Below are 26532 nucleotides of genomic sequence, written 5' to 3'. Positions count from 1 at the left end.
TAAGAGTAGCTGGCCCTTAGGGATTGGGAGCACAGGCAATGCTTCTGGAGCATTCCAGTTTGTCCAGTTCTCATAAATGATCTCCTTTAAATCCTCTGCCTTGTCTGGCTGATCTATCAGGCAGATCTGGTGGAGATACACACCTCACCCTGTGAGAAAAGCAAACAGCCTGCCTAATGAAATGCTCAGATGCTGCTCCCATGTCTTTCTCACGAGAAGTTATGGGATACAGTAACAGCACTGGTTGCTGCCATTTGGGAGATGATAATCATTTATAACCCAGACTGTTATGAGGCTATAAACCGGGGTGAATTGGGTGCTTGGAATTCAGCTTAGCAATAATCAAATACAAAGTATTTATGGCAGGTGGCTCTGAACGAGGTAGAGAGAAACTGGTTGGCTTGTTATGCCTTTGGAAGGAAAATGTCAGTATGATGAGGCCATTTATACAGTCACAGTGGGGTGACAAAAGGGTTTGGAAGTTGCCAACCAAACACTGTTTCCAAACAAAGCTTTAAATCTTTGGGAAATAACAATCTTTGACCAACTGACTTTTATTTAAAAGTAATCAAATAAACTCTATGGGTCCTTTACAGTACTGGCAAACGTCCATGTATGATGGAATTGGTCATTTTTTCACTTCAACTTTTTCTCATAGCAAGAGAACTGACTATATCTGACTTCTGAAAATGGATAGGATGTCCTGAACTAGCTGGTGTCTAAATGGAGAATATAACTTTTAAAAAAATCCTTGTGGTTCTTAAAATCCTTTTGGATACTTGAAAATCAGTTGGATTTGCTAAAAAATTAACTCTTTGCTTTTAGTTATGACTTATTTTTTGCAAATTCTCTGTATTACTGGGTATTATAGAATCTCAAAATGGTTTAGGTTGGAAGAGACCTTAAAGCTCATCCAATCTCACCCCTTCCCTGGGTAGGGATGACTTTCACTGCCCCAGGTTGTTCCAAGCCCTGTCCAACCTGGCCTTGGACACTTCCAGGGATCCAGGGGCAGCCCCAGCTTCTCGGGACAACCTGCACCAGGGCCTCACTCCCTCACAGGTAAGAATTTATTCCTGATATCTAACCTAGATCTATTCTCTTGATATGGTTCTACCTTTGCCCAGCCTTTCTTACCAAATCCATTACCCACTGACATTGATCTTTAACGATTCCTTAAATAAACCAAGAAGACTGAGATCCTTCTGTCTGCCACTATTAATTCTTTTCTAATCATAATCTTCCCTGAAGCACCTTTCTGAGCCCTTTTTAAGCTTTCATCACTCTTCTTCAATTGTGGATACCACACATTTCCATGGTTTAGTGTGACAGCAATGTCCCCCAACCATGAAAGACCAAGAAAGATTTGCCACCATTTTCCCTCTACCTTTTGAAACCAGCTGAGTTTAAGTTCTGACATGTATTAAACTCAACAACAGTGTTTGAGAGAATTTGAGGGAATACAACAGTTCTTGTTGTCTTTGCAGTGTTGTGACAATCTTGTGCCAAAACACTGCTCTTTTATTACAATTTGGAGACTCTGACAGTGCCAAAGTACTTGTGATTTCTCAAGAAAGTGTCTGCCATGGGAGAGGAACGGCATTGCTGTGTGACAATCACTGCATAGTGCCAAAACAATAGTTTCACAGGCAGCGGGTCCTCTTGCAGGATTGTATCTCTTCAGGCTAAAATTTTAACTTAATTATGTAATTTGGTTTCCTCCACTTGCATCTGCTCTGATCTTCAGGCTGTATGTCAATGTATCAATTCTTACCCTTTTTTGTTTGTTTATAATTTTGGGGTTTGGTGGAGTTTTTTGTTTTGGTGTAGTTCTTTTTGTGTGTGTGTGTGTGTTTTTTTGGCTTTTTAGTTTTTTGTTAACCCTGCAAGTAAAACTGGTGCCTCTCCTTTCAACCAAGCCATCAGCAATTTTTTACAATTTTTGCAATTACTTTTTTTACTCCTAGATACTTTGGGCACTTATTTCTGTTACTTTACATTCATTCAAGCACTGATCCTGAGTTCCTGTTGCATGTAAAGCCCGTTAACTCAATGTGAATTTAGGACTGGTACCTCTAAGCTTATCTTAAAATCAGAAAAAGCGACAGAATTTTTTTTTGCAACTTTATTTCAAACTCCTAGGAGCCACGAAGTGTGTTCTCCACAAATATAGGCTGCTCTCCCAAACTTTTTCCTGGGAAAACTCCTGCTTTTAATCGTGAATATAGAATCACAGGAGACTTTCGGTCCTGAAGGGACTTAAGCAATCGGTCCCATAGGACTTAGCTCAGCTTCCAGCTATAAAAATGTTCCATTTGCAGAACAAATTAGTCCACTCTTGAGAGTTTGAAGCGGTTTCCCCCTCATTTTCTGCTGTTTTTCCTTCCACCTGAGGAAGGTCGGTGCGTGTCTGCCGGAGGGGCCGCCCTGAGGGGACGCCCTCATTGGGTCCTTAAGGGACTTAAGCAGTCGGTCCCACAGGACTTAGCTCAGCTTCCAGTTATAAAAATGTTCATCTGCAGAACAAATTAATCCTCTCTTAAGAGTTTGAAGCAGTTTTCCCCATCATTTTCTGCTGTTTTTCCCTCCACTTGAGGAAGGTCGATGCGCGTTTGCCGGAGGGGCCGCCCTGAGGGGACGCCCTGAGGGGAAGCCTCGGGAGACTCCTCGACCTCACAGCCCGCTCCTCACAGCGCCGCTCCCACACGGGGGAGGAGCTTCCCCTAGCCTGAAGTTACAAAGCGCTGAATTGCATTAAAGTGAATTGAATTAAACGAAATTCATTTAAATTCAATTAAACCCGGGTCTCTTCCCGCCGCGGCGCAGGCGCCTCTCCTCGCGAGAGGTCGCCCCCGGCAACGCCGCAGCCATGGCGGAGGAGGCGAAGGTCTCCGAGGCGGCCTACAGCCTGCAGAGTATCCTTCTTCCTCCCCAGCCTTTCCCCCTCCATCCTCATCCTCCTGCTCCCCTGCGGCTGCCGGTTCCCCGCCCAAGGGCTCCGTGTCCTCAGCGCTCCTCCCGCCTCAGCCGGGCCGGCCCCTGCACCTGCTGGGGCGGGGGGATTAATGGGTGGGGCGAAGGCAGCGTTTGAGAGTGTGGGGGGGAAAGTTAAAAATCCTCCCGGCTTGTTGGTTATTTTTGTGGGTTTTTGTGCCTGGAGGCTGAGAAGCGGCTGAAGCCTGTCCAGAGAAGGGCGGCGGAGCTGGGGAAGGGGCTGGAGCACTGGGAGCGGCTGAGGGAGCTGGGAAAGGAGCTCATGGGGGCCCTGACGGGAGGGGACAGCCGGGGGGTCGGGCTGTGCTCCCGGGAACAGGGATGGGACAAGGGGAAAAACGGCCTCAGTCCATGCCAGAGAATGTTTAGGTACCAGGAGAAATTTCTTCTTTTCATGGATGGCCCGGGAAGCGGTGGCCACAGCATCCCTGGAAGGGTTAAACAGCCCTGTGTGGATGTGGCACTTGGGGACATGGTTTAGCGGTGAACGCGGTGCTGTGTTAACAGTTTGGTCTCAGAGGTCTTTTTCAATTTAAGCAATTCTATCAATATGTGGGGTTTTGGCCCTGAAGGGACCTTGCTCTCACTGTGAGGTGGTGTTTTCTTTCCTGGCTGAAGGTCAGGGTTCCTGAATGCCCCTTGGAAAAGTGGGGGGATTGAATCCTCCAGTGCCTGAGCAGGAGTTACAATCCCAGTGTTAGGAATATTAATCTACCAACACCAGAGGTTTATGTCTAAAAAGGAGACAGAGGAGTCCTCTCTGGCTTTTTTCGAATAAAGGGAGAGGCCATGGGGCATTCCCTCGGGATGTCTCGAATTTTTGGAGCACGCAGCCTCCTTTTTATCTTAATTTCTTGGCCGCATTTTCCTTCTCTCTTTCTCCATTGGCTGAGGTACTTGGGAGGTACAGACTCCCTGATATACCTGATACCGAAGATTTCTCAAAGATTTCTCTCTAATGTATAACCCTCCCTTCTAATTTTTAATTCTTACAGAATTTAGGGTTTTTTTCCCCATAGTTTCTTTCATCTTTCAATGTCTAATTTCATTTATCAGCAAACCTAAAGTTTATTTATAAAAACAAATCCCCTTTTCCATTTATCAATCAGTGGAATCCTTTCCGTTGTTTCCTTTATCTCCCAGTGCTGGTTTTATCTACCAGCAGACCCACAGCTTGTTTGTAAAGACAAATCCACTATTCCTCTCACTGGCATGAAAAGCTCTTGTCACCTCTCCTGTGTTAGCTAGTGAGCACTAAATGGAAAATCCCTATGGAGGGAGCACAAAATTTGTTATTAAGACTCCGCTGGAAAAGTTGCTCCTTTAATTTCCCACTGCAGAAGAACTGCTGGGATATTCATGATTTGTGGTTTGTACTAAGTATGAGTACTGAAGTTGTGATATATAACCTAGACATAACTTTGCCATGGCTTTTAGAGCAAAAAAACCCCACCCAATTCTTTCCACATTTTAGCAAATTATTTTGGAAGCTTATGGCTTTCAAATGCATAATTTTTTGGTCACATCACCCAAATTTGTCACTAGGCCAGATGAGGTGCACCTGCACTCTTGCAGCTGTGAGCTGCAAATCAAGAAGCTCTAATGCTTTTAGAGGCTAAACAATCATACTTTACACCCTACCATACCTTAGTTTTTTCTGCCTTGCTAGAATTAAGTTGTAAGCCAATATAAAGCCAGTTCTAAAAAGTGGAAGAGTGTCTTTTTGCAGCTTGTGCCTCAATTTCTACATTACTGAATCTGCACAGCTGTTTCACCATTGTGTGCTTAAAAAGCACTGCCTCAGCAGGTTTAACAGTGTGGAGAAATTTTTAAAATTAATTTCTTTTTTAAAAATTAATTTCTCTGTTTTATAGTGCACCTAGCTATGATTTTTGGAAGGAAAAAAGAAAAGGAGGAAAATACCAGGATTTTAAAGTAATATTTTCGTCTGGACAAATTGTTTGCAATGATTCATTAGTTTAGACCATAGTGGATCACAAGGACAGTCAGGTCAATAGAAAATTGAGGAAAAAAAATACCCAGACTTTGAAAGTTTATTACTTATCAGGGGGTTCTGGTGTTCAGCTGTTACCCTTCCAGATGGATACAATTTGTCTGAGTTTTCCTGGTGCTGTGATGCTACAGTCTTGAATGCAGATGATACTTTTACCTATGTCTTGTGCTTTTACATATATACTGTGAAAATTGGCAAAAAGCCTGTTTTTAGGAGGAATAAATCAGATTTGGGCACCACAGTGCAAAGCTGGAAAATCATGTTGGTTTCTTTTTCTTGTTTTCTGTGTTTGAAGTACTGAATTGCCAGCTTTTCTTTTCTTTGGAAGTTAATTCCTGGTTTATTTACATGGGTCACTTGTAGGCTAACTGATTTCCTAGGGAAGCTGTCAACAGCATCTGCTAAAAACATTTCATTATTCTTTCATGGGCTGTGAGGCTAGTGGATGAAAAGATGTTTATTTGGCTTTTATTTTAGACTATTTGCAGTTATGTTTCATCAAAAGTTTGGCTTAAAGCCTTTCGAGGAACTGTAGATAATTTCCAAATGAATTTTTGAGTCTTGAAAGTTCCTCATCTCTTCACTGTAACAATCTTGTGATTATCAAGGCATTTGCATCAGCTCTTTTAAATGGCCCTGTGGTGTTCAGGGTTTGACCTCAGGTGTTGCTGTTTGAACTCCCACATTTGAATTTGCTAAAAAATGGTATTTTCTGAGAATATGAAGCTATTTCTGTTTAGAAGCTGTGGAAATTGTAGTGCAAAAAGACCCCTCTCAAAACTGATGATGGGCTGAGAGCACAATTGAGCTGCTGTTTTATTTTGGAATAGTGCTTGGCTTCTGAGATGTGATGAGTCAATGTTTAATGGTGTTCAAACCTGCTGTGAAAACTCAAACCTAAATTCTGTCTCTGTGCACAGAAGTGGGCTTGCTCACCTTGAGGCTGGAGGAAACCTTGGAAGTTGAAAGTCTTGTGTTGAGAAGAAAAGGGTGGGGGTGGTGATAGCAGATTTATAGATGGTTATTTTATGATTTTTTTTTTAAATTTGAATTGGAACTCCTCACATGCACCAGCTGTTCTAGACTTAACTACACCTGCAGAGATTACCATAACAGATGACTCCAAAGATGATTATCAGTATGAAGAGGTAATTTAATAAACTGATAATATTCCGATATATTTTGGTAGAGTGTCCATATTTCATTCTTTTTACTTCATCAGTCATATAGACATGCTGGGAGAAATGACACAAATCTCCTTTTATAAAGTGATGAAAGACAGCATATCTATTTTTCAAGAGAAGATTCAATCTTAGTTGAATTGTTGTGTATTACCTTTATTTGAACAATAAATACTTTTTTAAAGATATAAGAATTTCTATTTAGATCAAACATCTCTTTAGATATTTTAGCTTATTTGTAAAAATATTTCAGTAATAGGATTTCTATTTACATATAGAAAAATGGTGTTTTAATGAGGAGGGGATTATTTTCAGCAGTTGTAATGGGAGTGGGAACAGTTTTATTGTGAAAAAAGCTGTATAAAATGTGTTGATACCAAACTCTACATAATTTCATTTAGGTTTCAGCAGATGATGACTTCAGTCTTCCTGAAGATGATGAGGATTTGTCCAAAGCTTTGCAGACTATTGAAGAGCAGGCTGAAGATGCCAAACTTATGGTAAGAGCTTCCTAAACAATCTAAGAGTCTCGAATTCAGTTGACATTAGTGGCTTGAAATTTACACACAAATAATTCATAGTAATCATGAAATTTACACACAGTTCACAGTAATAATGAAATTTACACACAGATGTTTATAGTAATCATGAAATTTACACACAGAGAGTTTATAGTGATCATGAAATATTTGTGTGGGAAAGATTGTCTCTTATTTTCTTACAAGCTTACAGGAGTAAACATATGCCATGGTGGAAAAGACAACTTACATTTCCTTGGTTTCAGGAATCTTTAATTTCTGTTCATTTTCTGTTCTGTAAACAACCTGACATTTCAAGTACATGTAGCCAAATCTTTAGCTATTTAAAATAAATTAATATTATTGTAATGCATCAGTATTTTAAAGTTTGTTTTTTATCTGAGCTGATTAAATGAGAATGTGATCCCTGGCACAGGAAAGAAACAAAAGATTGTACTTGAATACTTTGCTAAAAGAGATTGTTCATATATTGAAAATAAAGAATGGACTGTTAGATTATGCTGAATAAAAATATTAATGAAATTATCAATCATTCCACACCATTAGTTTTGACATTCCTTACATTTACAGTTTGATTTCAAAGCAGTTGTGTAATAATTCAGTTACACAATGGGATTGTTGTATTGCATTTTTCAAAACAAGATCTACCTGAATTTACATGTTTTTAACAACCTAATGGAAAAGTGGTTTTCCCTGCTATGTTTCCAATATCACCCCTATTTTGTAGCCTCACAAAGTCATAGTCTTTGTTTTGCAAAAGTAAATAATTAATAGTGAAAAGATGAAATTAAGTGAATGATACCTAAACTCAAAATGAAGGGAAAATGTGTGTTTTCTTTAGCACTTGTGCTAATCAACAGATCAGTTTTGTACTTTAGATCAAACTTGGAGTGGAGACTGACAATAACAGAGTTTTATGTGTATTAAAACTCAATATGCCTGAATATGAAAATTAAGGGAAAGATTGCAGAAGTGTTTGAGATGGCAAATGTTTAATGCTAAGGAAGTACTGGAAATTCTTCATGTCCCTTAGAGATAGCTGAGGTTATGATTGTTTTACTGTGTGAGTTATGTTAAAATAGGAAGTGAAAAAAGAGAACATTTTTAACCTATTGATCTTTTCACACTGCTGTATTTAAATAATCTTTTACCTCTTCATTGATTTGTTGAACTTGGAGTGGTAAGAACAGTATGCTGTCTATCCCAGTTAATCAAACTGAAGAAACTTTTACTTTTCCTTAAAACCAGCAGATAATTTGTGCTTAAACTTAAATTCTCTTTGATTTTAAGCCTATGCTAAGAGTTGTCTGTCTTCTTCCTTCTTGATTTTTATTTGTAGACTTCATTTTTTGCATATTTTTGAAACTGAAGTAATGTTTTCAGCCTTTGGACAGAAAGACATGAGTAGAGAAATGTTCTAACACACTGGTTAGTTCCCTGACAGCTTTCATAATGATTTACTGTACATTTTGTGAGGCTCACTGACTTGATGGTTTGATATTAATTCCCTGGAAAAGCCAAGTGCTTCTGGTGACCCAAGTTAGAAGCACTGTTTGCTGTGAATTAATATTGACTCAACATCCCAACTCTGAGCTGGGAAGCAAAGTTAGAAGGCTGTCTTCTTTACATGATAAATAATTGGCCTATTTTTTAATAACTCATAATTTTTGCTAAAATAAATTTTGTAATAACCATAAACTGGATATTTGTTTTAAGTGCTTATGTGTATTTACTGCTTAACTTGTTTTTTACTTGTGTATGTAATCCCATATTAAAGTTCAATGCTAGGTGCACTGATCAGTGATCATCCAAAAATATTAAACATTTTATATTTTCCAATTGCAGGCACTAAAACTATCCAGAGTTTCTAAGCTGAGTACCATCATTTGTCCTTAAGCACTTATTTTTTTGTATTTTCTTTTTTTTGAGATATTTTAAGGTAATATAAATTATTTTTCAATGCAAGCAAAAAATATTCTGCATATAAAAGAAAATATCCAGCTGATAGGACTGTAGGAAAAGGAGGCCAAACTTCTGGAAAGCCAGACAGAAATGAAAGCTGGCTGAAAAACTTTCTTCAGTAGTTACAGTAGTAACTACTGAAGTTTAGTAGTTACTAGTTTACAGTAGTTTAGACTTTCCTTCCAAGTTTTTTGTCCTAATACCTACAATGAAAATGTGAAGTAACATTGACATTCATTAATGTTGCAATTTATATATGCTTGATTTTCAGTTTGTTTGAACATGTTAAAATCCTTGAATTCCCTTTTCATATTCTTCTTAAATTTAGTACATTTTTGAGAACATCTTACCTTGTTTTCCAGAGAAGTTATAAATTTATTTGGTGGTTGTGTTTCTTCAATGGACGGAAATTCTTAGAAGTGCTGTGGAAGTTCCTAAAGTTAAGCTCTTAGAAATTAATTTATTTCATTGGTCATAGTAAATATCTTCACACTCACAATTTTTAAAATATTTTAATTAACACAAAGAAAATCTTAACAAATCAAATATGTAATTTATTTTGACTCCATGGTCAGGCTCTTTTAATAAGATGGTTTTGTTCATACAACTGCTATAGGATGTCTGTCTGCCTGATGTTAATTGATTGCATTTTCCTCATTTCCAAACAAGCAAATATATACAGTAAAATTCTCATTATGCTCTTCTGTTGGTAGTCAGCCAACAGATTACAATGAAACTGAAGCAAATGGTTGGTCTGATATCACTCCCAAAGTCTGGGAAAGTGCTGGAAATTCAGTTCTGGTTTCCTGAGGTCCTGTTGTGATTCTGTGCCTGTTAGACTGGATTAATTTCTCCCTGTGTTGTTCCCTGCTTGAGCTTTGCATCCATGGTGCTCAGTGCTGGGATCTCACTAATAAATTCTCTTCTGCATGGATGAAATGAATTCCTATCAAATTTCCATTTATTAAGGCAATCAAGCTGTGCCACTTCTTCCAAAGCCTGGCTTTATAGATGTGTTTGGAAAACTACAAGCAACAATATTGCACATTTGCCTCACTTGGAGTGAAGAAAGAAGCAAGCCAAGGGATGCAGCTGCATGTCTGCCCGTGGGATGCAGCTGCATGTCTGCCCATGTACTCTTTAGTTCTTGTACTGCCACAATTAGAAAACAGACCTGCCTGATGTACACTGGACACCATTTCAGGAGCTCTAGTAATGAAAATATGCTAAATATTACATTACCCTTGGCATATTGTACTAGTCATGAGGCAGTGTTACATGGCCTCCATCAGACATGTACAGTCTTTTCTGGTTGTATTAGGTAGGTTGGTTGGATTAAAGACAACATTTTCTCTGTTATACAAAATAGCCAAGAGATTTTCCCAGTGTTTTTATTTTATCAAGAGAAATGCCTTTATCTCCAGGTAATTTATGCACTTGTGGTGAGAGAGCTGCCACTAAGGGCATGAATAAGCCATAAATGAATGGAGTTATCAGAAATCCCTGGCCTTACAGATTCTTTTATAAATGGCAGAGGAAATGATTTGCAGTCATGGCCTTTAGCATCTCTTGATAAATCTCTCAGTGGGGTTTTCTCATTTTTGTGGTATTTTTTTATAATCTCTCACCAAGATGCATGTGCAGTGCAGTAGCTTGTCATGCATTGTGGAGCAGCTCCATTTTGGCACTGTGCCCATGTGGAGTTCCCAAAAGCCAAGACCCTCATATTTAGGAATGTCAAGTCACTGCAATCCATTTGATATCTGAGTGAAATAAGGCCATCCCTTTGGCTGCTGAGTTGTGGCAGTCTCTCTCCTCTCATTGTCTTGAAATGCTTTTTGTGGAGGAGTAGTCTCAGACTTGGTTGTATTCTCCTTTTTTTTCCATACCTCCTTGCATGTTGAATTCTCCTAGGCTGTGTGCTGAGTGGGGTTGGGTGAAGGGAGGAGATTTGCATCACATCAGAAAGCTGTGAAAGGTTTTTTTTTTTTCTTTTTCTCTGTAGCAGGACTGCTCTGCTCTGTATTGGTTCTGCTTTTGGCCATGTGCTTGCCCCACGAGCTGACCCTGTCTGCAGAGCTGTCTGTCTGTCTGTCTGGGTGGCACTGGGGGAGCTGCACATGAAGCCCTGGTGTACCTTCTGCTAACTCTTGTAGCAGTGCTGTCTGGCAGCTTCCTGCAGTGCATGCTGAGAGGAAAGTCCCCTGATCTTTGTGATTATTCCTAGGGGATCAGGGGATGGAAATGAAGTTCTGTCTGTCCCTCCATTCCATGCACCATCACAAAAAGCATACAAGCCATTCTGCTGGCACCTTGGACAGCTACATTCTTCATTAGATAAGGACTGCCTTTTGCTCTGGTCAGTGACAAAAGATCAGCCTTTACTTTCAAGGCTCTGCCAGATGATGTCAGGTTTGGAATATCTGCTTAAATAAGGGGGTTTTAACTTATTTCTTCATAACCTTTCACAAGGAAGGATCACTGATTTCAGTTCTGATCTGTAAACACAAGGAGAGCATTCAGTTGTACTCCAGTAAATCTGTGACTTCAGATAACTTCAAAACCAGAAAGTATGATCATGATACTTCTCTTTTAACAGTTATCAAAATTTAATTTCAGGAATTTCTGTCAGTTCTGAATTCTGAGAAGTTGATATCAGACATACCTCAAGCAATGGATGACTTCTTCTGCAATTTCCTGGTCAGATTGGGAATGTCTAGAACCCTTGACTGCTTCCAGACTGAATGGTAAAACAATTTAAGTGAATTAAGGGAATTAGATGGTCAGGATTCAAATATTTTTGGTCTTTCAGGACATTTTTTCAGAAAACTCTCCTGAGTACAAGTAATTCTTAAATATGTAGTGTTTTAGCAAACAAATGTATCCCTGGTGAGAATGAAGAACCCTGTTTTAAGTAGAATAATCATAATATTTATTAATTGGTAATTTTTGGTACAGCAATTAACAAATATGTTTTTTTTTTAGTTTTTATGATTTAGTTTATACAATAATAAGAAGAATAATAAACTCTTGAGCTTTGGTAACTTGCAGGGATTTTGTCCATACTTTATACACAAGTTCAAAGGTGCAACTTTGTTTAAATACACCACTCTCTTCATACATCCTGCAGGATGTATAATTTTTTTACTGTTGATTAAAAATTACATGTTAGGAATGCTGCAAAGCTTTGGAGGAGAGCTGCATTACTTTGGAGCAGAAGATTACATGAGGTTACAGACTTGCTTTGAACCAGCAGGTTATGTTGGAGAAATTCTGCAAACACCTCTCTTTGATTAACCTTGTTCTCAGTTTCAAACATGAGAAGTTCAGAGGGTTATTTTTTAAGTAAAGTCTCTTGAAATGATGTAATTTGAAAACTAGAAAAAAGTTAGAAACATCTTATTTTTTCATACAAAAGCATTGAAGCTTGTAAATTTTCTTAGAAATATTCTCAGGTGTGGAATCTGTGCTCTGGAATTTGCAAGGCTCTGGTCTTACTCATCAATCAAGCATTGCCTTTAGAATTAATAATGATTTGCTTTTTGATAGCATAAAGATGGACTTAAATGATTCCTTGGAGAAGGAACATGATACTGCTGTTTTCTTTCTCAACAAAAGAACTGATATGAGTAGCTGATATCAAGTTTGAAGTCTAATAGTTTTTATGCTAAAAGATAATTAATACTAGCCAGATATAAATAGTGACCTTTTAATGAAAGTTACAGCTTTCTTTGAAGCACTTAGAGTCTGAGTTTATATCAATGGCAAAATTCAAATAGCTTTTTAACAGAAAGTGCAGGATTTAACAGGCCCCTATCTTGTAAATTCTTAGCTGTACATATATTTTTCCTCTATAAGTAATACTTTTAATTTCAGTAGCTTTACAAATGAGCTCAGCATGTCAGTATCTAATCTTACTGTATAGAGACTTGCTGCATTAATACCTTATTTCAAAATGTTTCATGTTGGTTTGAAATGGATAATTTACAATATTAATGAAAGTGAGAGCAGATTAGTGTACTCGGGTTCCTCATTATGTATTGGGATGACACTCTTGCTCTCATGCTGTGGTGATCAAGTACTAATGGAATTTAAAATGAGAAATTAATTAAAGTAGAGAAAATTTATCAAAAGGCTGCCTTTGAAATGATTGTCTGTCTGAGATCTAAAGGTCACTTAAATTGGACCAAATTGTCTGTGTTTATTTTGGGGTTTGGGAAAACAGCATTACTCTACCCAGCTGTATAAAATTGCATGATTTGATTATGGCTTATTTTATGCCAAAATCCTTATTTTTCAATGAAGTAATGAATAATTTTATAACAGTTGGAGTGATTTTTTTTTTAAATATGTAGGCAGTTTTGCACATAAACTTTTTATTGCCATTATACTTTAAGGAACTTTACAGCTAAATTATTTTTTGACTATCTAATTTTCCATTAAATTTTCCATTCATTTGTTATACAAGACTTGTGTTGCTTATTGAAAATAATGGATTGACAGCTTTTAAATATGAAGTGCAGAGGCTGATCAGCTGTGAATTCCTGCATTTGCCTGTCTCTCCTTCCTAATCCTGAGAGCCCAGGTCATCCTGAGCTATCAGTTCATTGCAGAGCTTCTGTGCAGCTTGATTCCTTTGAAATCCAGTTTCTAGGAATTATAATGTAAACTATACAGTAATAATGTATTATTTTCAGTCAGTCTGCACTGAGCTTTGATGGCAAAATCACAGTTAACCATCTGTTCCTCAGGTTTCCAGATTCTTAGTTAATTTTTAATAGTGATTTAAGAATTATAACTCAGTAGTTCTGAAAAGCTTAGTAAAATACCTGTGTGTGCATGGAACTAATTTCATTTCCATGTGCAATGAAAGAAGTGGAAGAGCAGCTGTTTGGCAGTCAGCTCAGTATGGAGGAGGTCTGTGAGATTTACAGGACCAGGCTGATGAAAGATAATGAGATTTCTCAGTGCTATTTGGTGGGTGGTTTTCCATTTCTGCTACATGCACAAAAACACTCACTTTCAGTCCTGTTCTTACAGTGAATTTATTGGTATTAATTGTGTTTCATGTAAATTGTCTGTCAGAATTTTGAGCTCTGCTGGAGTTGAGGTGCATCAATTATCCATGTTTGATGAGTCTTTGTGCTTGGTAGTTTTCATGAAGTGTAGTTACGGCATTCAGTGGAGAAATATTTCCAGCAAGAGAAGGAATAAAATTCTAGGTAGAGTTGTGAATTTCTGCCATGAGGCTGCCCTTATCTGCAATATTTCTGATAGGAATTGTACCTGTGCATCAGTCACTGTGTGATGGAAAGGAAAAAAACCTCAAGCTTCTTTCTTAGCGTTAAAGCCTGTTCCTACATTAATTTACTTAAGAAAATAAAGTGATGATAGAATGAATTTTACTGTGGACATATTCAGATTAATTTTTCAAAAACTTTTTGTCTACTAGTTGGTGAATGTGACAGCTTAATTCAGAGGGATGAGCATTCCAAGGAGCATCCTCAGAATGCAAATATGTAGGTGACTGTAGGAAGTCATTTGGACAGAGATACTAACATCCACTTTAATTTTTTTGGAGGATGTTAAGTAGAGGTTCTTTTTTTTAGAAATGCTTTTTGTTTCAGCAGCATGATTTTTGATGAATGGTATTGGTGATTATTCTCTTCAGATTTCAGATCGGCTGCTTATATCCAGGTGTCGGAGATAGTGTTTAGTATGATTTTTATTTCTATTTACTTTTGTTCTTTTCATATTTCCTTATTACTTGGAAACAAAAAAATGTGCAGATTCAAGATATTTTTCACCTGAAAAGGCAAATAATTTTCATGTTGCTCCTTCTAGTGATGTCCCACCCAGAACACCTTGCATCATTAAGAACTCACAGCAGTGAATTCACTACCCCACCATACTGTTAAATTCTGCTGCTTTTCATTCTAAAATGTGTATTGTTCATAAGAGTCAGGACACAACACAGTACTTCACATTAAAACAATTCTTTTCTCCCTTTCTTCTAAATAGCTCAAATAAAAGGCAGAAACAAATATGCTTGTTCAAATAGCATTTGTATATACTCACAGTCCTTTTTATCTCACATGCTGAAATACATGTGAGATAAATACATTGTTGGTTTTGGGTTTTTTCTTGAGCACTCTAGCTGCAGATAATAGGGATGAATGATTCTGAGCCATCTTCAACATGGAACACAGAGCTCACCTAGGGATATGTCTTAATTCCTTCCTGTTTATTTTCCCTCTCCTTATTTAATTATATTTACCAATATTTACCTGTTTAACCAGTCCCTGAGAACACTTGATTCCGTGATGCAGAAGGCTGAAGGTTGCTTTAGTTCAATGCTTGCACAGACTGACTTGCATTTAAGAATTAGAAGTATCTGAAGCAGCCTGGGATGCTGGGTAGCACCAATTTCTACAGCTCCAGCAATAACATCTGCTCATTCAGGATCCTATTTTGGGACTATCCATCTTTTGGTGATATGTCAGTAAAACCTAAGAATGCAGTACAGACAGGAGAGTGAGACCTCAGCCATGCCATCAGCTCACCAGAGGCTGCATGGAGTTGTAACCAACTTAAATCAGATAAACACCATAACCCCACAAGCACCTTCCCTGCTGGGAAGATGTTCTGGGTGGGAGAACATTAGAAGAAGCAATCTGAACATTATTTGCTTTTTCAGGTGAAAAATATCTTGAATCTGTGCATTTTTTTTGTTTCCAAGTAATAAGTATGAAAAGAACAGAAGTAAATAGAAGTAAAAATCATACTAAACACTGTCTTCTACACCTAGATATAAGCAGCAGATCTGAAATCTGAAGAGAATAATCCCCAGTATCATTCATCAATAACTATGCTGCTTGAACAAAGAACATTTCTAAGTGCTTTAAGATGGTAAATATTGCTATGATTCTAGTTTAGGTAAATGGTAGCATAAGAAGGAAAACATAAGTGAAGAAATGGAAACATGCAATAAAGTAAATAAAATAAATCTGTTTCTTTTCTGCCAGGTATGAGCTGATAGAGAGAGGTGAGTTAAGAGCTGATGATGCTGGGCTGGTCCCAGACGTGTACACTCGCAACGAGCAGCTCGAGACTGAGAATCTGAGCCTGAAGAAAGATCTGGAAAACTACAGACAAACTGTCAAGTATGTTATTTGATTTCATTGAAACTTTTACATATGGTAGTAAATGGCCAGGTAAAATAAACCCAAGTACTTAGTGAAAAATAGTAAGTTCCTGTTTGTTATGCTGGCTACACAGACTTTTGCTTCTAGGTGACATTTATAATTAAAGTTTTTCTGAGTTCTGTTGGAAATGTAAATCTTAATTTCTTTTATTTGTATTTACTAGGCTAAAAATAATTTTCAGTATCCAGTAATCATAACAAATTACTACAGAGAATCATGAGAACCTAATAGGTAGAACTAAAAAATAAATTATGTGCATTTTGTGTTACAGTACCATAAATTACAGCTACCACAAACCTTCAGCATGGGGGAAAAATCACTATACATTTATTCTTCATTTTTTTAATTACAAAAAATCTATCACTCTGGGCCTAGTGGTAATGGTGTGTCAGTGCAAATTACCATCATTGATTATACTGGTGGGTACATTGTAGTAGTTTATTCTACAAGTCTGCAGTACTTCAGTCAAGAGAATTAAAACACTTAGCCTATAAAATGGAGAGATGTAGTAATGAGCCCTATGGCACATGGCCTTTTTTGGGGAATGGTGTGTTTGCACTTGTGTGTGTTCATTGAGGATGCACTCTGAGGGCTAATGATGCACTCACTTCAGATTTGCCAGTGTGTGGTTTCAAAACATGGAGCAGTAAAGTTTAATTCCATCTCTTTGATTTTCCTCAGGGTTGCTCTAGTTGCTAATTTTCATTTAGGTTGTTCCTTTCTATGAAAAAAACCAAAATTATTCAGATGTTAAACAATCATTGCTGCTGATAATGGTAATTAAATTATTTTCTGATTGTAATGATTTATTACATTTTAAATTAATGAATTAATTGGCCACAGTCAAGTAGTTTAATAAACAGTGGCAACAATCAAGTCAGATCTGTGTAGTCTAAATATAATAATGCGTGAGGAGACAGACCATAGAGAAAACATTTCCTTTTTTAATCTGCACCTTCTTTGGACAATGAGTACTCAAAGATTGTGTCTCATGTGAGTGGGGGAGAGTAAGAAGCAGTCATGCAGAGTAAAAGAAGGAAGGACAAAATGTGGCCCTCATGAAACTTATCCTTGACAGTAGTAAATTCAAAGAGCTTTATTTTCTTTTTTTTCCTCACCTTTTTTCTCTTTTCCTCCCCCTCTTCACCCCTCCTATGTAGCAGAATGTGCTGTAACAGCATAACCTGAGTGGATTATGACATGATAAGAGTTTTCCTGGGTTTGTTGAATTGCTACATGATTTAACAATATAAAGCTCAAACTCATTTCACCATGGTCTGAGTAAACTGGTTTTTTTCCCATAAGAATATCTTGTTACTCCATAGGGTGCCAGAAAAGTTTTTACAGCAGCTGTCTGGTTAAAAGGCTTAAAGATGACATGATAATGTGCAAGCAGGAAAGGAAAAGGAGTGCTGGTATATTGGGTTGCTACAGGCTCCCTGTTAGATAAAATCCCAACATCAAGTTCAATCCACAAGCTGAAACTGGGCCCTGCTTTTTCCCATTCTGGTGTTTGTTGGAACCTAAAGTAGCAACACTGTGGTGGCAAACAAATGGGTCACATCACTGGTTTGGTGTAGCAGAGAGGGCTCTGAGATTCAGGGCAGTTGTGTGAGACACAGATTCTGTGTGAGCACAGCTGTTCACTGGTGTTTGCTGTTACACTCTGCAGGTATTCTGCATGTGCTTTGTGAAAACCCTGCTGAAACCAGACCCCCCTTTGTCCACTTGCAGGGAGAGCTTTATTTCCATGGTCTGTCAGCTGCTACTGGAGTGACACAGGTGTAAAACTTGGTCTGTGCCAGCAGTACTGTCACTACTGCACTTTCCAGCCTTTTCATTTCAAATAGCTTTCAAAGATCTCACTGATACTAATGTTAAAAGTTTAGAATTTGTGACATTCATTTCATATGCTTTGTTTTGAATAATCAATTAATTTAACCAATACTGCTTCTGAAATAATTGAAATGTGTAAAATTGAGCATTTTTGCTGTACTGGGCTAGAGTGTTCTTTTATGCCTTTTGGATAAACCCTGGTCATAATACTCTGTAGTAAATCCATTTAGTGTAGTGACTTCTAACAGCATTTTTTCTTGTTCATACATTCAGTAACTTGAACCACTGCCTTTGCTGTGGTAAAGTAAATATTCCAGCAGGAACCAAAATTACCTGGAGGACAACGTGGGTTTTCAGGTTTTCAGAGAGAATGAAGTAAATATTCCAGCTGGAGCCAAAATTACCTGGAAGACAATGTGGGTTTTCAGGTTTTCAGAGAGGATGACTCAGAAAGCAGAATGCCTGAGAGAACGGGAAAAATGCTGATTTGACTGGTTAGAAACCAAGGATTTGTGATCAAGCAAAGTCCTGTATTTTACTCTGTGGATTACTCAGAAAGCACTGATTGAGAGCTACAGTGCTGTGAAATGTATTTGAGGAAAGCTTTTAATTACATCTGGTATTTCTGAGCTTGGTACTCCTGACGGCCATCTTGCAGAAAAGAGATGTTATTTGGGACTTAGGCAGTATGGGGGCCCAGGATAAATGACTCTAAACCAATTACCTCCTGCTTTAATGTTGTTTAGCAATTGGTGGAAGACATTTAATGTCTAGAAGCTAACTGTAATTGTATTTTGGGTATTTTAATACAGTATTTACATGATTGCTTGCAAGCAGGGGAGCAAATTGAGTAGATTGCAGGCTGTTGGTTAGATTTCACTGTGGTGTTTCATTATTTAAAGAGAAAATTACAGTTAGCTTCATTTCCTCTGTATGGTGAGCATGTATTTTTTATAGCTTGTGCAATGTCTGAAGGCATCTTGATCTCTCTGCATACATTAAAGGAAATAAATATCAGCATAATCCTTTTACTCCAAAACTAGTATAGTTATTACCTTAAGGTTTAGATATACTTCTAATCTTTACTTAAAAGTTATTTCTAAAAATGACCATTCTGTAGTGACAGGAAGAAAAACTAAATTTACACTGATTTACCATGTGACAGTAGTCAAAGGGTACCTCAAATGTGCTCCTTTTTTTTTTTTTATCTTGATTTGCTAAGGGGTGTTGTTATCTGCTGAGTATTTCCCTAATGGAAGCATGGGTTTTCCTCCCAATATGCAGGAAAAATTTGTAAATAACACTGAAAATTGTTAACTGTTAAAAATGAGACTAGTTAATACTAATTCATCGGGTGCTGTCTGGTCACTTAATATTCTGGTAACATTTTTCTGAACTGAAAATAGATTGCAGTTTCATAGCCATGTTAAACTCTGCCTATCTGATGATATAAAATCTTTGCAATGCCAGATATTTTTGTGTTTTCCTATGGCCAGACCCTGTCTGTTACCTGTTTATTTAAACATGTGCAGTCAGACAGATGTTGTGTCAGGGTAAGGTTGTGTTGGTCATGGGGACTGTGGACTTTGATATTTAAAAGCTCTTTAAATGTTTACGAATTTTTCACAGCATCAGTTAGGAAGTATAAATATTTGCAGGTACCTTTCTTTCCTTTTTGTAAGCATGCTCACAAATACACACCCAGCTTACAGCCAAAGTGATGGTCAAAATATAAAGTAATCCTGGAAGTCATATTTATTATTTTGGTTAGTGACATTAGCAACAAAATTCTCAGTTCAGCTCCTGTTTCTGTACCAAAATCTAACTATTCCTGCACACATTTTTCCACTTACACCATGGAAAAAATAAAAGCACACACTTTTTGTGTTTTGCACCATTTTTAAATGTGGTGATGTTTGCAGGGTCTTAGGATGAGGGAAGAGATGAGGATCTGACTCCATGTTTCAGGAGGCTGATTTATTATTTTTTGATATATATTATATTAAAACTCTACTAAAAGAATAGAAGAAAGGATTTCATCAGAAGGCTAGCTAAGAATAGAAAAGGAATGATGACAAAGGCTTGTGACTGACTGAGACAGTCTGGACAGCTGGACTGTGATTGGTCATTAATTAGAAACAACCACATGAGACCAATCACAGACCCACCTCTTGTATTCCAGCAGATAATCATTGTTTACATTTTGTTCCTGAGGTCTCTCAGCTTCTCAGGAGAAAAAAATCCTAAGGAAAGGATTTTTCATAAAACATGTCTGTGACATTTAAGTGCAGCTGTTTAATTACATGGTGCATTTAAATATGATGGATAAGATATGCAATATGGTGCATCTTTGCTGCTAAGTGCCATGTAAACTAGATAGAGTAAAAGCCTGAAAGTATATGCTTTCTAAGACTTTTTTTCAATTAAAATTTTAGGGCTACAACTTGCAGCATCTCAGGGAATGTAGTCCCATCTAAATTCAGAGGGATCAGAGCTCGTAACTTGCCTCTGAAAATCCCTGCTTGGGTTTGTTGCACCCTGCCCTCTGCTGCTATTTTAACAGAAGTACTTGCTTGAGAGAAGTTTAAATGGACATTGACTGCAGACTTTGACATATATCTTCCCTAAAAAATGGATATTGGCTTTTCTATGGCTGTAGCAACACCTTTTATGCTCAGAACAAACTATCTGCTGAGCTCTAAAAGGGCAGGGTTTGCATTCAAGGTCTTTAAGGCAAGTCAGATTTTGAGCACAGTGTCGTGAGGGAGTTGTTTCCCAGAACTATCCTGAGACCAGTGATTCATTTACCTCTCAAATGCTGGCAGAAGCCTGAGCAGAATCATCAATGTGGGCTGGAGCTGCTGTGTTTGCCAGCTCGTGGTGTGTGTGCACACAGCAGGATGTGTGTGCCCTCCAGTGCCAGGGCAGCTTCCACCCAGAGCTGCTGCCATGAATTCACTGCAAAGGAAGGAAATAGGAAATATGGTCACTTAACTTGGCAAGCTGAAGGGAAGATAGGCTGAAAACAGAAAGAATGTGCACAGAAAGAATGTCACAGAGAATGTAACAGGAAGAATGTCAAAGGAGAAGAGGAAGAAGAGACTTTGTATTTCACCACACAGTTGTATTGATCTGTGAAATAGAAATACTCTTAAAACCTAACATTTGAGCATCTCGGTTTCCTTACAGCCAGAGATTTGAAAGACTTCCATGTGTCAAATTTGGCTGTGCCGTAACTTGTTATTTTCTTTAAAAATATAGCAATACTTCCCAATCCAGGTGATTATAAATGTCCTGGAGGTTACAGTTTGGGATGTCTGTGGTTCTGGCTTTGAGTTCTGGGCTGGCTGTGTGAGACAAAGGCCCAAACCTTATTTATTCCTTGCAGTCAGTCCTCTAGAGGCAGAATGGAGAAATATGGAAATATCAAAGAGGAATCCTGTAAATATCAGGAAAAAGATCCAGTAAATTTATGGTTACTCAGGGTAACTAAGGGCTCTCCTTCAGCCTGTGCTACAAGCACCAATTCACTCAGAAATGTACATGTGTCACTGTGGTAGTTTGTATAGGTAACACACAGAGTGCTTGCATGTGCAGCAAATATCAATTATTAGTATTAGTAAATAATTTATATTTTAAATTATTAAATACAATGCACTGGCAGTTATGGATCTTCATCCTGGACCTCTGATTTTGGCATACTCAGTTTTCATTTTGGTTTTAACTAATTCTTCAGCTCTGCTTGCAGAGGAAATGAGCTTTATATCTGCAAGAAGCAAATATCTAATTTCAGTGCAAGTTAATTTCAAGCTTCCTTTGCAATTAAACAATTCATCTACTAATCTTTCCTGCCAAACCCATATCAATAAAGGCAAGGAGAAAATGTACTGAATATATGTAGAGTATTTTCTTTTGAAGTTTATGGAGCAGAGCATCTCAGGGTGTCCCATGGCTGTGTGTAGAATATGCTCAGAGAATAACAGGTTATCAGTTTATTTACAATTAATTTTAAAACAGAGTCCTTTTGCTGCCTGCTCTCACATCCAGGGAACACCTGGGGACAGATTACAAATATGAATGAAGAGAGCCTAAAACATTTTTGGCCCAATTTTTTCCAGAAGGCTCTCCAAATTAATCTGCAAGGCAACAATACAAATGTGATGTAAATATTTTTTAAAAATCAGTGTTTTCAGTCTATTATCAGTATTATCAATATGCTTTTACACAGGATTTTAAACAAGAGGTTTTTTTTTTTTGTATCTCCATGAGACTCCTTGTGCTTAACATAAAGCTGACCTCAGCTCTAAGATTTATAATGCCAGAATCCTTATGGATTCTGTGTGAAGGATCTAGGGAAATGGAGGAGTACCCAGGGATTTGAGCCTCAGGTGGCAGCAAAAAGACCTCAAAAATACATATTCTACAGCACAAATTGTACTACCAAGATCTGAAAATTAATTCCATATGTAGTCAGCATACCTTGATGCAGTTCAGAGGAGGAGACTAACAGTGCTGCCCTGCATTTTCTGTTTTTACACACAGTAAAGTAGAAGAGGCTCTCCTAAAAATGGAGAAAGAACGAGACTTCCATCGAATGCATCATAAGCGAGTGCTCCAGGAGAAAAACAGGCTGGTTTGTGACTTGAAAAGGTACAAAATTAATATTAGTTGTTATACATGTAGCATTAAATATCATGTTTTGAATTGTTAATGAGCTAACACTAAGGAATCTGAGGTGAGTCTAGCTGCATTTTGGTATGTCCTGATAAACAGCAGCTCCATGTGACCATCGTGCCACACAGATCAAAGGATTTCCAAGGATTTATTTTTGGTGGATTTTCTCTGATGCAATGTGCATTAATTTTAACAGAACAAATATATAGTATTTCTAGTACTTGGGAAAAAAATAGGGCTTTTTTTTACCCAGATATTTTGCCATAAATAGATGGTGATTTCTGGTTTTGCCCATTTTAAGGGTAACTGGTATCACACCAAGTTCAGAACCTTTGCATTCCTGATTCTCATAGCTGTCATTTTCTGTTGTCTTGAACTTTGAGTAAGAAACTTGGTATATTGCCTTGGTTGCAAATAAGCCCAAACCAGTCCATTGCTACTGAGTTATAGTGATTTAATTTCTAAATAGGAGCTGAGTTAGAATCTTTTCTTTGCAGTGTTTGAAAATAACACTGGGGAGAGGCTCACATCTGCAGCTCCAGTCAGTTCCCTGAGTTTTGTTGGTATTGTTATCCATCAGTGTATGTAATAGCAGCTCTGTGCTCTACATCCCCACCCTTGGAATGCATGCATGCTGATGCAAAGGAGCACTCTGCACTGATTTCTCCTCTGTGACTCAGCATTTTGCAGGATGCAGTGGTTCTGGAGCTGGTGGTGTCACGTATTTTTTTCTCTGAATCTTAGTTTGTCTGAGAATTGAAGTACATAAATATTCACTGTGTAATGTGTAGTGAAGAAAGAATCAGAATTATATTATGACTGGTTTGTCCAGATGAGGATTTTATTTGGTAGTCAGATAACAGCTGTAGTTCTCTTTCTTCCAGTGAAATACAATCCATCTGTAAGAAAACAAATCAGCCAAAATTAATGTGCAGTATGTGTATGAAGGATTAACAAAAGGACGAAATTGGATGGGTTGTTTTAAGATGTGACCAAACAAGCTGTGAATCCTCTTATTCATTCATCTAACTTTTTTTTTTTTACTCCTTTGTTGTGGTATTGCAGTTGGTTAGTTCCATACTAAACAGCTTTGCTGTCTCCTCTGTGTTGACCTTTTGGTAATTTTACTCATTTGTTTGGGGAGGGGAAAAGTTATGCAGATATAAATCTCTGATTTAACTCATCTGTGAGGAGTAATTTTTCCTCCTCTTGCTCACAGGCTGAAGGCACATTATGCATCCTATGAACCAATGCTGAAGCAGATGTCAGAAAAATACCAGAATTCACTGACACAGAAAATGTTAACCAGTTTGGAGAGAGACAAAGCAATGGGGCAGGTAAAAATGTAGTGAATACCACTTGCACAGCTGTAGGAAAACTTCTGGTTTTTACTTTGGTAAAATACACAGGAAATTTCTGGTAAAGCTTATGCAGTATTCTGAAGCAGAGTATTTTGTGAGTTTCATGATTTGGTGAAATATTAGCAGTAAAAGTGTGTGAAACATGGTGCCACAGAGTCATAGATGTCTGTGTGTGCTTGCTCAGTGCAGCTCTACATGAGCCAGCAGTGTGCAGCAGTGTGATATTCACACACATGTCCCATGCTTCCATCTATGCCTTTGGAAGAAGCTTATTTTAACTTCTTTTATTACTATCAATTATTTTATTATTTTCCTAAATATATCCAGGAGTGACCTGCTAGTTTATAAAAAAAAAATACATTAAGAGATCAGAGACATTTTTTCTGTCTTGAGTGGAATATTTCAAAATTTTTTTTCTTCTCCAATCTTACCTGATGTATACAAGATATTCTGCCCTTTTGACAGGAAGCAGTATGAGCACAGGTAGGAGGGAATCACAGAAAATTACAGTGCATGTGGTTAAGGAAAGAAGTAGGGAAAAAAGAATAAAAAGCCTTACCCGAATTACATTTTATGTAGATATATTTTATACAATTGTATTCCTGCAATTATTTCAGCAGTAGCATCAATTATATGTGTGTAAAATGAAATAAATTTACCATGCTCACAGCTTCTTCTGAGAGTCTTCATCTCTCATTCCCTCCTTTCCTCTGCCTCACTTTTTCTCTGGTCACCTCAGGGCTTGCTTATAAAACAGTGAGGATGAGATGTTTGAAATTTCAATAAGGAAAAGAAAATGCCCTATAGAAAAAGGAAGTTTATGCCCACATGGCGTTTTGCTGAATCAGGAGTACAAAACATGGAACATTTCCAATGCTGTGAAATTTTGGGGGCATATATATACATATATGTATATGCACACACACACACACATGTATGTGTATATACATATATACATACATATTTATATTTATATTTATATTTATATTTATATTTATATTTATAGTATAGGACCTCTGCAGTTATGAAGTGTATTCTTTCCACAGCAATGAGTTTATTGTAATGCATAACACCATATTTTGTGACATTTTGTTGTGATGAAGCTGAAAGTCCTATTGTGCCATTAAATTTGAGCTCAGTACAGTGACAGCAGTTCTAAAAGTTGCTGGTGTAGTCAGAACCCTGGTATTCTGTATGTCTGCATTGTTTAATAGAGTTGTAAAATGTTTTGAGAGATTTTGGATGGCTTGTATTCTATTGCATTATCCTTCCGAATCTTGAATCTCATAACTTAGAGACAACAATCAAGATTTAAAAATTATAGATGGAATTAATGAAGTATACCAGTATAAATTCTGTGTGTTGTGAACAGACACTTCAAAAGTAATATTTTCATATTTCTTCCTCTTGTTCTTATCTCTTTTTAAAATTAGGTTACAGGTTTGCAGGCTGCGTTAAACAGTTTAGAGTCTGGATATGCTAAGCAGCTCTCTGAGGCAAAAGGTAAAATATTCCCATCACCAGGCTCAGACTGGCTATGTTTGGTTGGTTTTTTTTTTTTTGTTGATGTGTTGCATCTCAAAATATAGTGTAACAGTAAATCAAAAATACTTGCACTAAGTTTTGTCAGCTGACCTGGTGTTTGAGCAGCAGTTTTTTTATCATTTGAATATTTTATTCTGAAGTGTATTCACTAAGGAGAGTAAGACTGCTGAAGGCAATATGGAATATATGAGTAACTTGGAAGGACTTTGTTGTGGAAATCTATTTTGTGACTGATTTTGTTACTGTATCTGCTGATATTGCCTTTTTTGTGTGTGTGCATGTGTTCTTTCCCAGCTCACCCTTCAGAAAGCATACGCTGTGGTCTGGAAACATTTTGAAAATCCTGGTATTATGAAATCCAGACTCTCATTTTTACAGAAGATTGCTAAGATTATCTAATACCTGCTGGAATAGTATCTGTATGATACCACACTACTTCCCTGTGTAATTTTTAGATTATTTTTTCTAACTCCATCAGGAAAACCCTAGCACTTCTGCTTTCCTAAGTAAATGAAGCTCATGCTATCACATTCTCTTACAGCATTAATCCCACTTGTTGGATTTCTGTGCTGTTTAGATGGTCTGGGAAAAAGCCCAAAGTTGGCCTTGGGCCCCCGGGTTCGAAAGGACGAGAGGAAGCTTCAGATTTGTTCTCGGTCTCGGTGTTTATTAATTGCTTATCTAAAAGATTTTCTCTTGGCCTGACAGAGTTCTGCTCAGCAGTCAGCCATGGGCACACACTGAGAGCCCCTGGGGCGGTCGTCTATCTTTATACCCGGAGTTACGTATACAATATTTATCATTTTTCTCCAATACCCTCTACCCATATTAACCAGTGTTCCCCTAGTAAGGTCCAATCCTGGAGTGCCAACTCCACCACAGAAGATGGAGGCCTAGAGGAAGAAGAAGAAGGAGAAGGGCACGCCCCAATCCCTCCATCTTGCCTCTCTAGACCCCCCTGTACAGGGATCTTAAACCCTGTATCTCACACTCCAATTAACTTGTCCCTTCACCATTCACCCCAGTGAAATCCTCCCGTTCTCATACTGATGTCATCTCCCATGTGGGATCAAAGTCCAGCCACCAGACATTTCTGGCAACATTCCAGGACTCCCGAGCCCCCCAGTTCTGAGAGACTGAGATCCCACACCACTAATAATTTTGAACCTATTTTTCAATTGCTGCTACATTGGATAGTAAGATAAGTTTCAAAGAAACCAG

At 37.7% G+C, this 26532-nt stretch overlaps 1 protein-coding gene across 1 annotated transcript in view; it reads left to right on the top strand.

Annotated features, from left to right (window-relative positions):
• The first annotated feature begins 2857 nt into the window (after positions 1-2857).
• SPAG16 (sperm associated antigen 16) overlaps positions 2858-26532 on the top strand; it is a 371498-nt gene continuing 347823 nt past the window's right edge. The window contains exons 1-8 of the mRNA XM_054278128.1: positions 2858-2915; positions 6110-6156; positions 6591-6689; positions 11310-11437; positions 15716-15853; positions 22274-22381; positions 23625-23742; positions 25200-25269. Of these exons, the coding sequence (XP_054134103.1) occupies positions 2870-2915; positions 6110-6156; positions 6591-6689; positions 11310-11437; positions 15716-15853; positions 22274-22381; positions 23625-23742; positions 25200-25269 (754 nt within the window). The 5' untranslated portion in view covers positions 2858-2869. The remainder of the gene's footprint in view (positions 2916-6109; positions 6157-6590; positions 6690-11309; positions 11438-15715; positions 15854-22273; positions 22382-23624; positions 23743-25199; positions 25270-26532) is intronic.

The sequence above is a fragment of the Melozone crissalis genome, unplaced genomic scaffold (assembly GCF_028551555.1).
Source record: "Melozone crissalis strain CALT ecotype California unplaced genomic scaffold, PUWL_Pcris_2 ptg000023l_1, whole genome shotgun sequence".
In the NCBI taxonomy this organism is placed as follows: domain Eukaryota; kingdom Metazoa; phylum Chordata; class Aves; order Passeriformes; family Passerellidae; genus Melozone; species Melozone crissalis.
The sequence above is the reverse complement of the archived record's forward strand: the minus strand, read 5'-3'. Positions and strand labels throughout refer to the sequence as shown.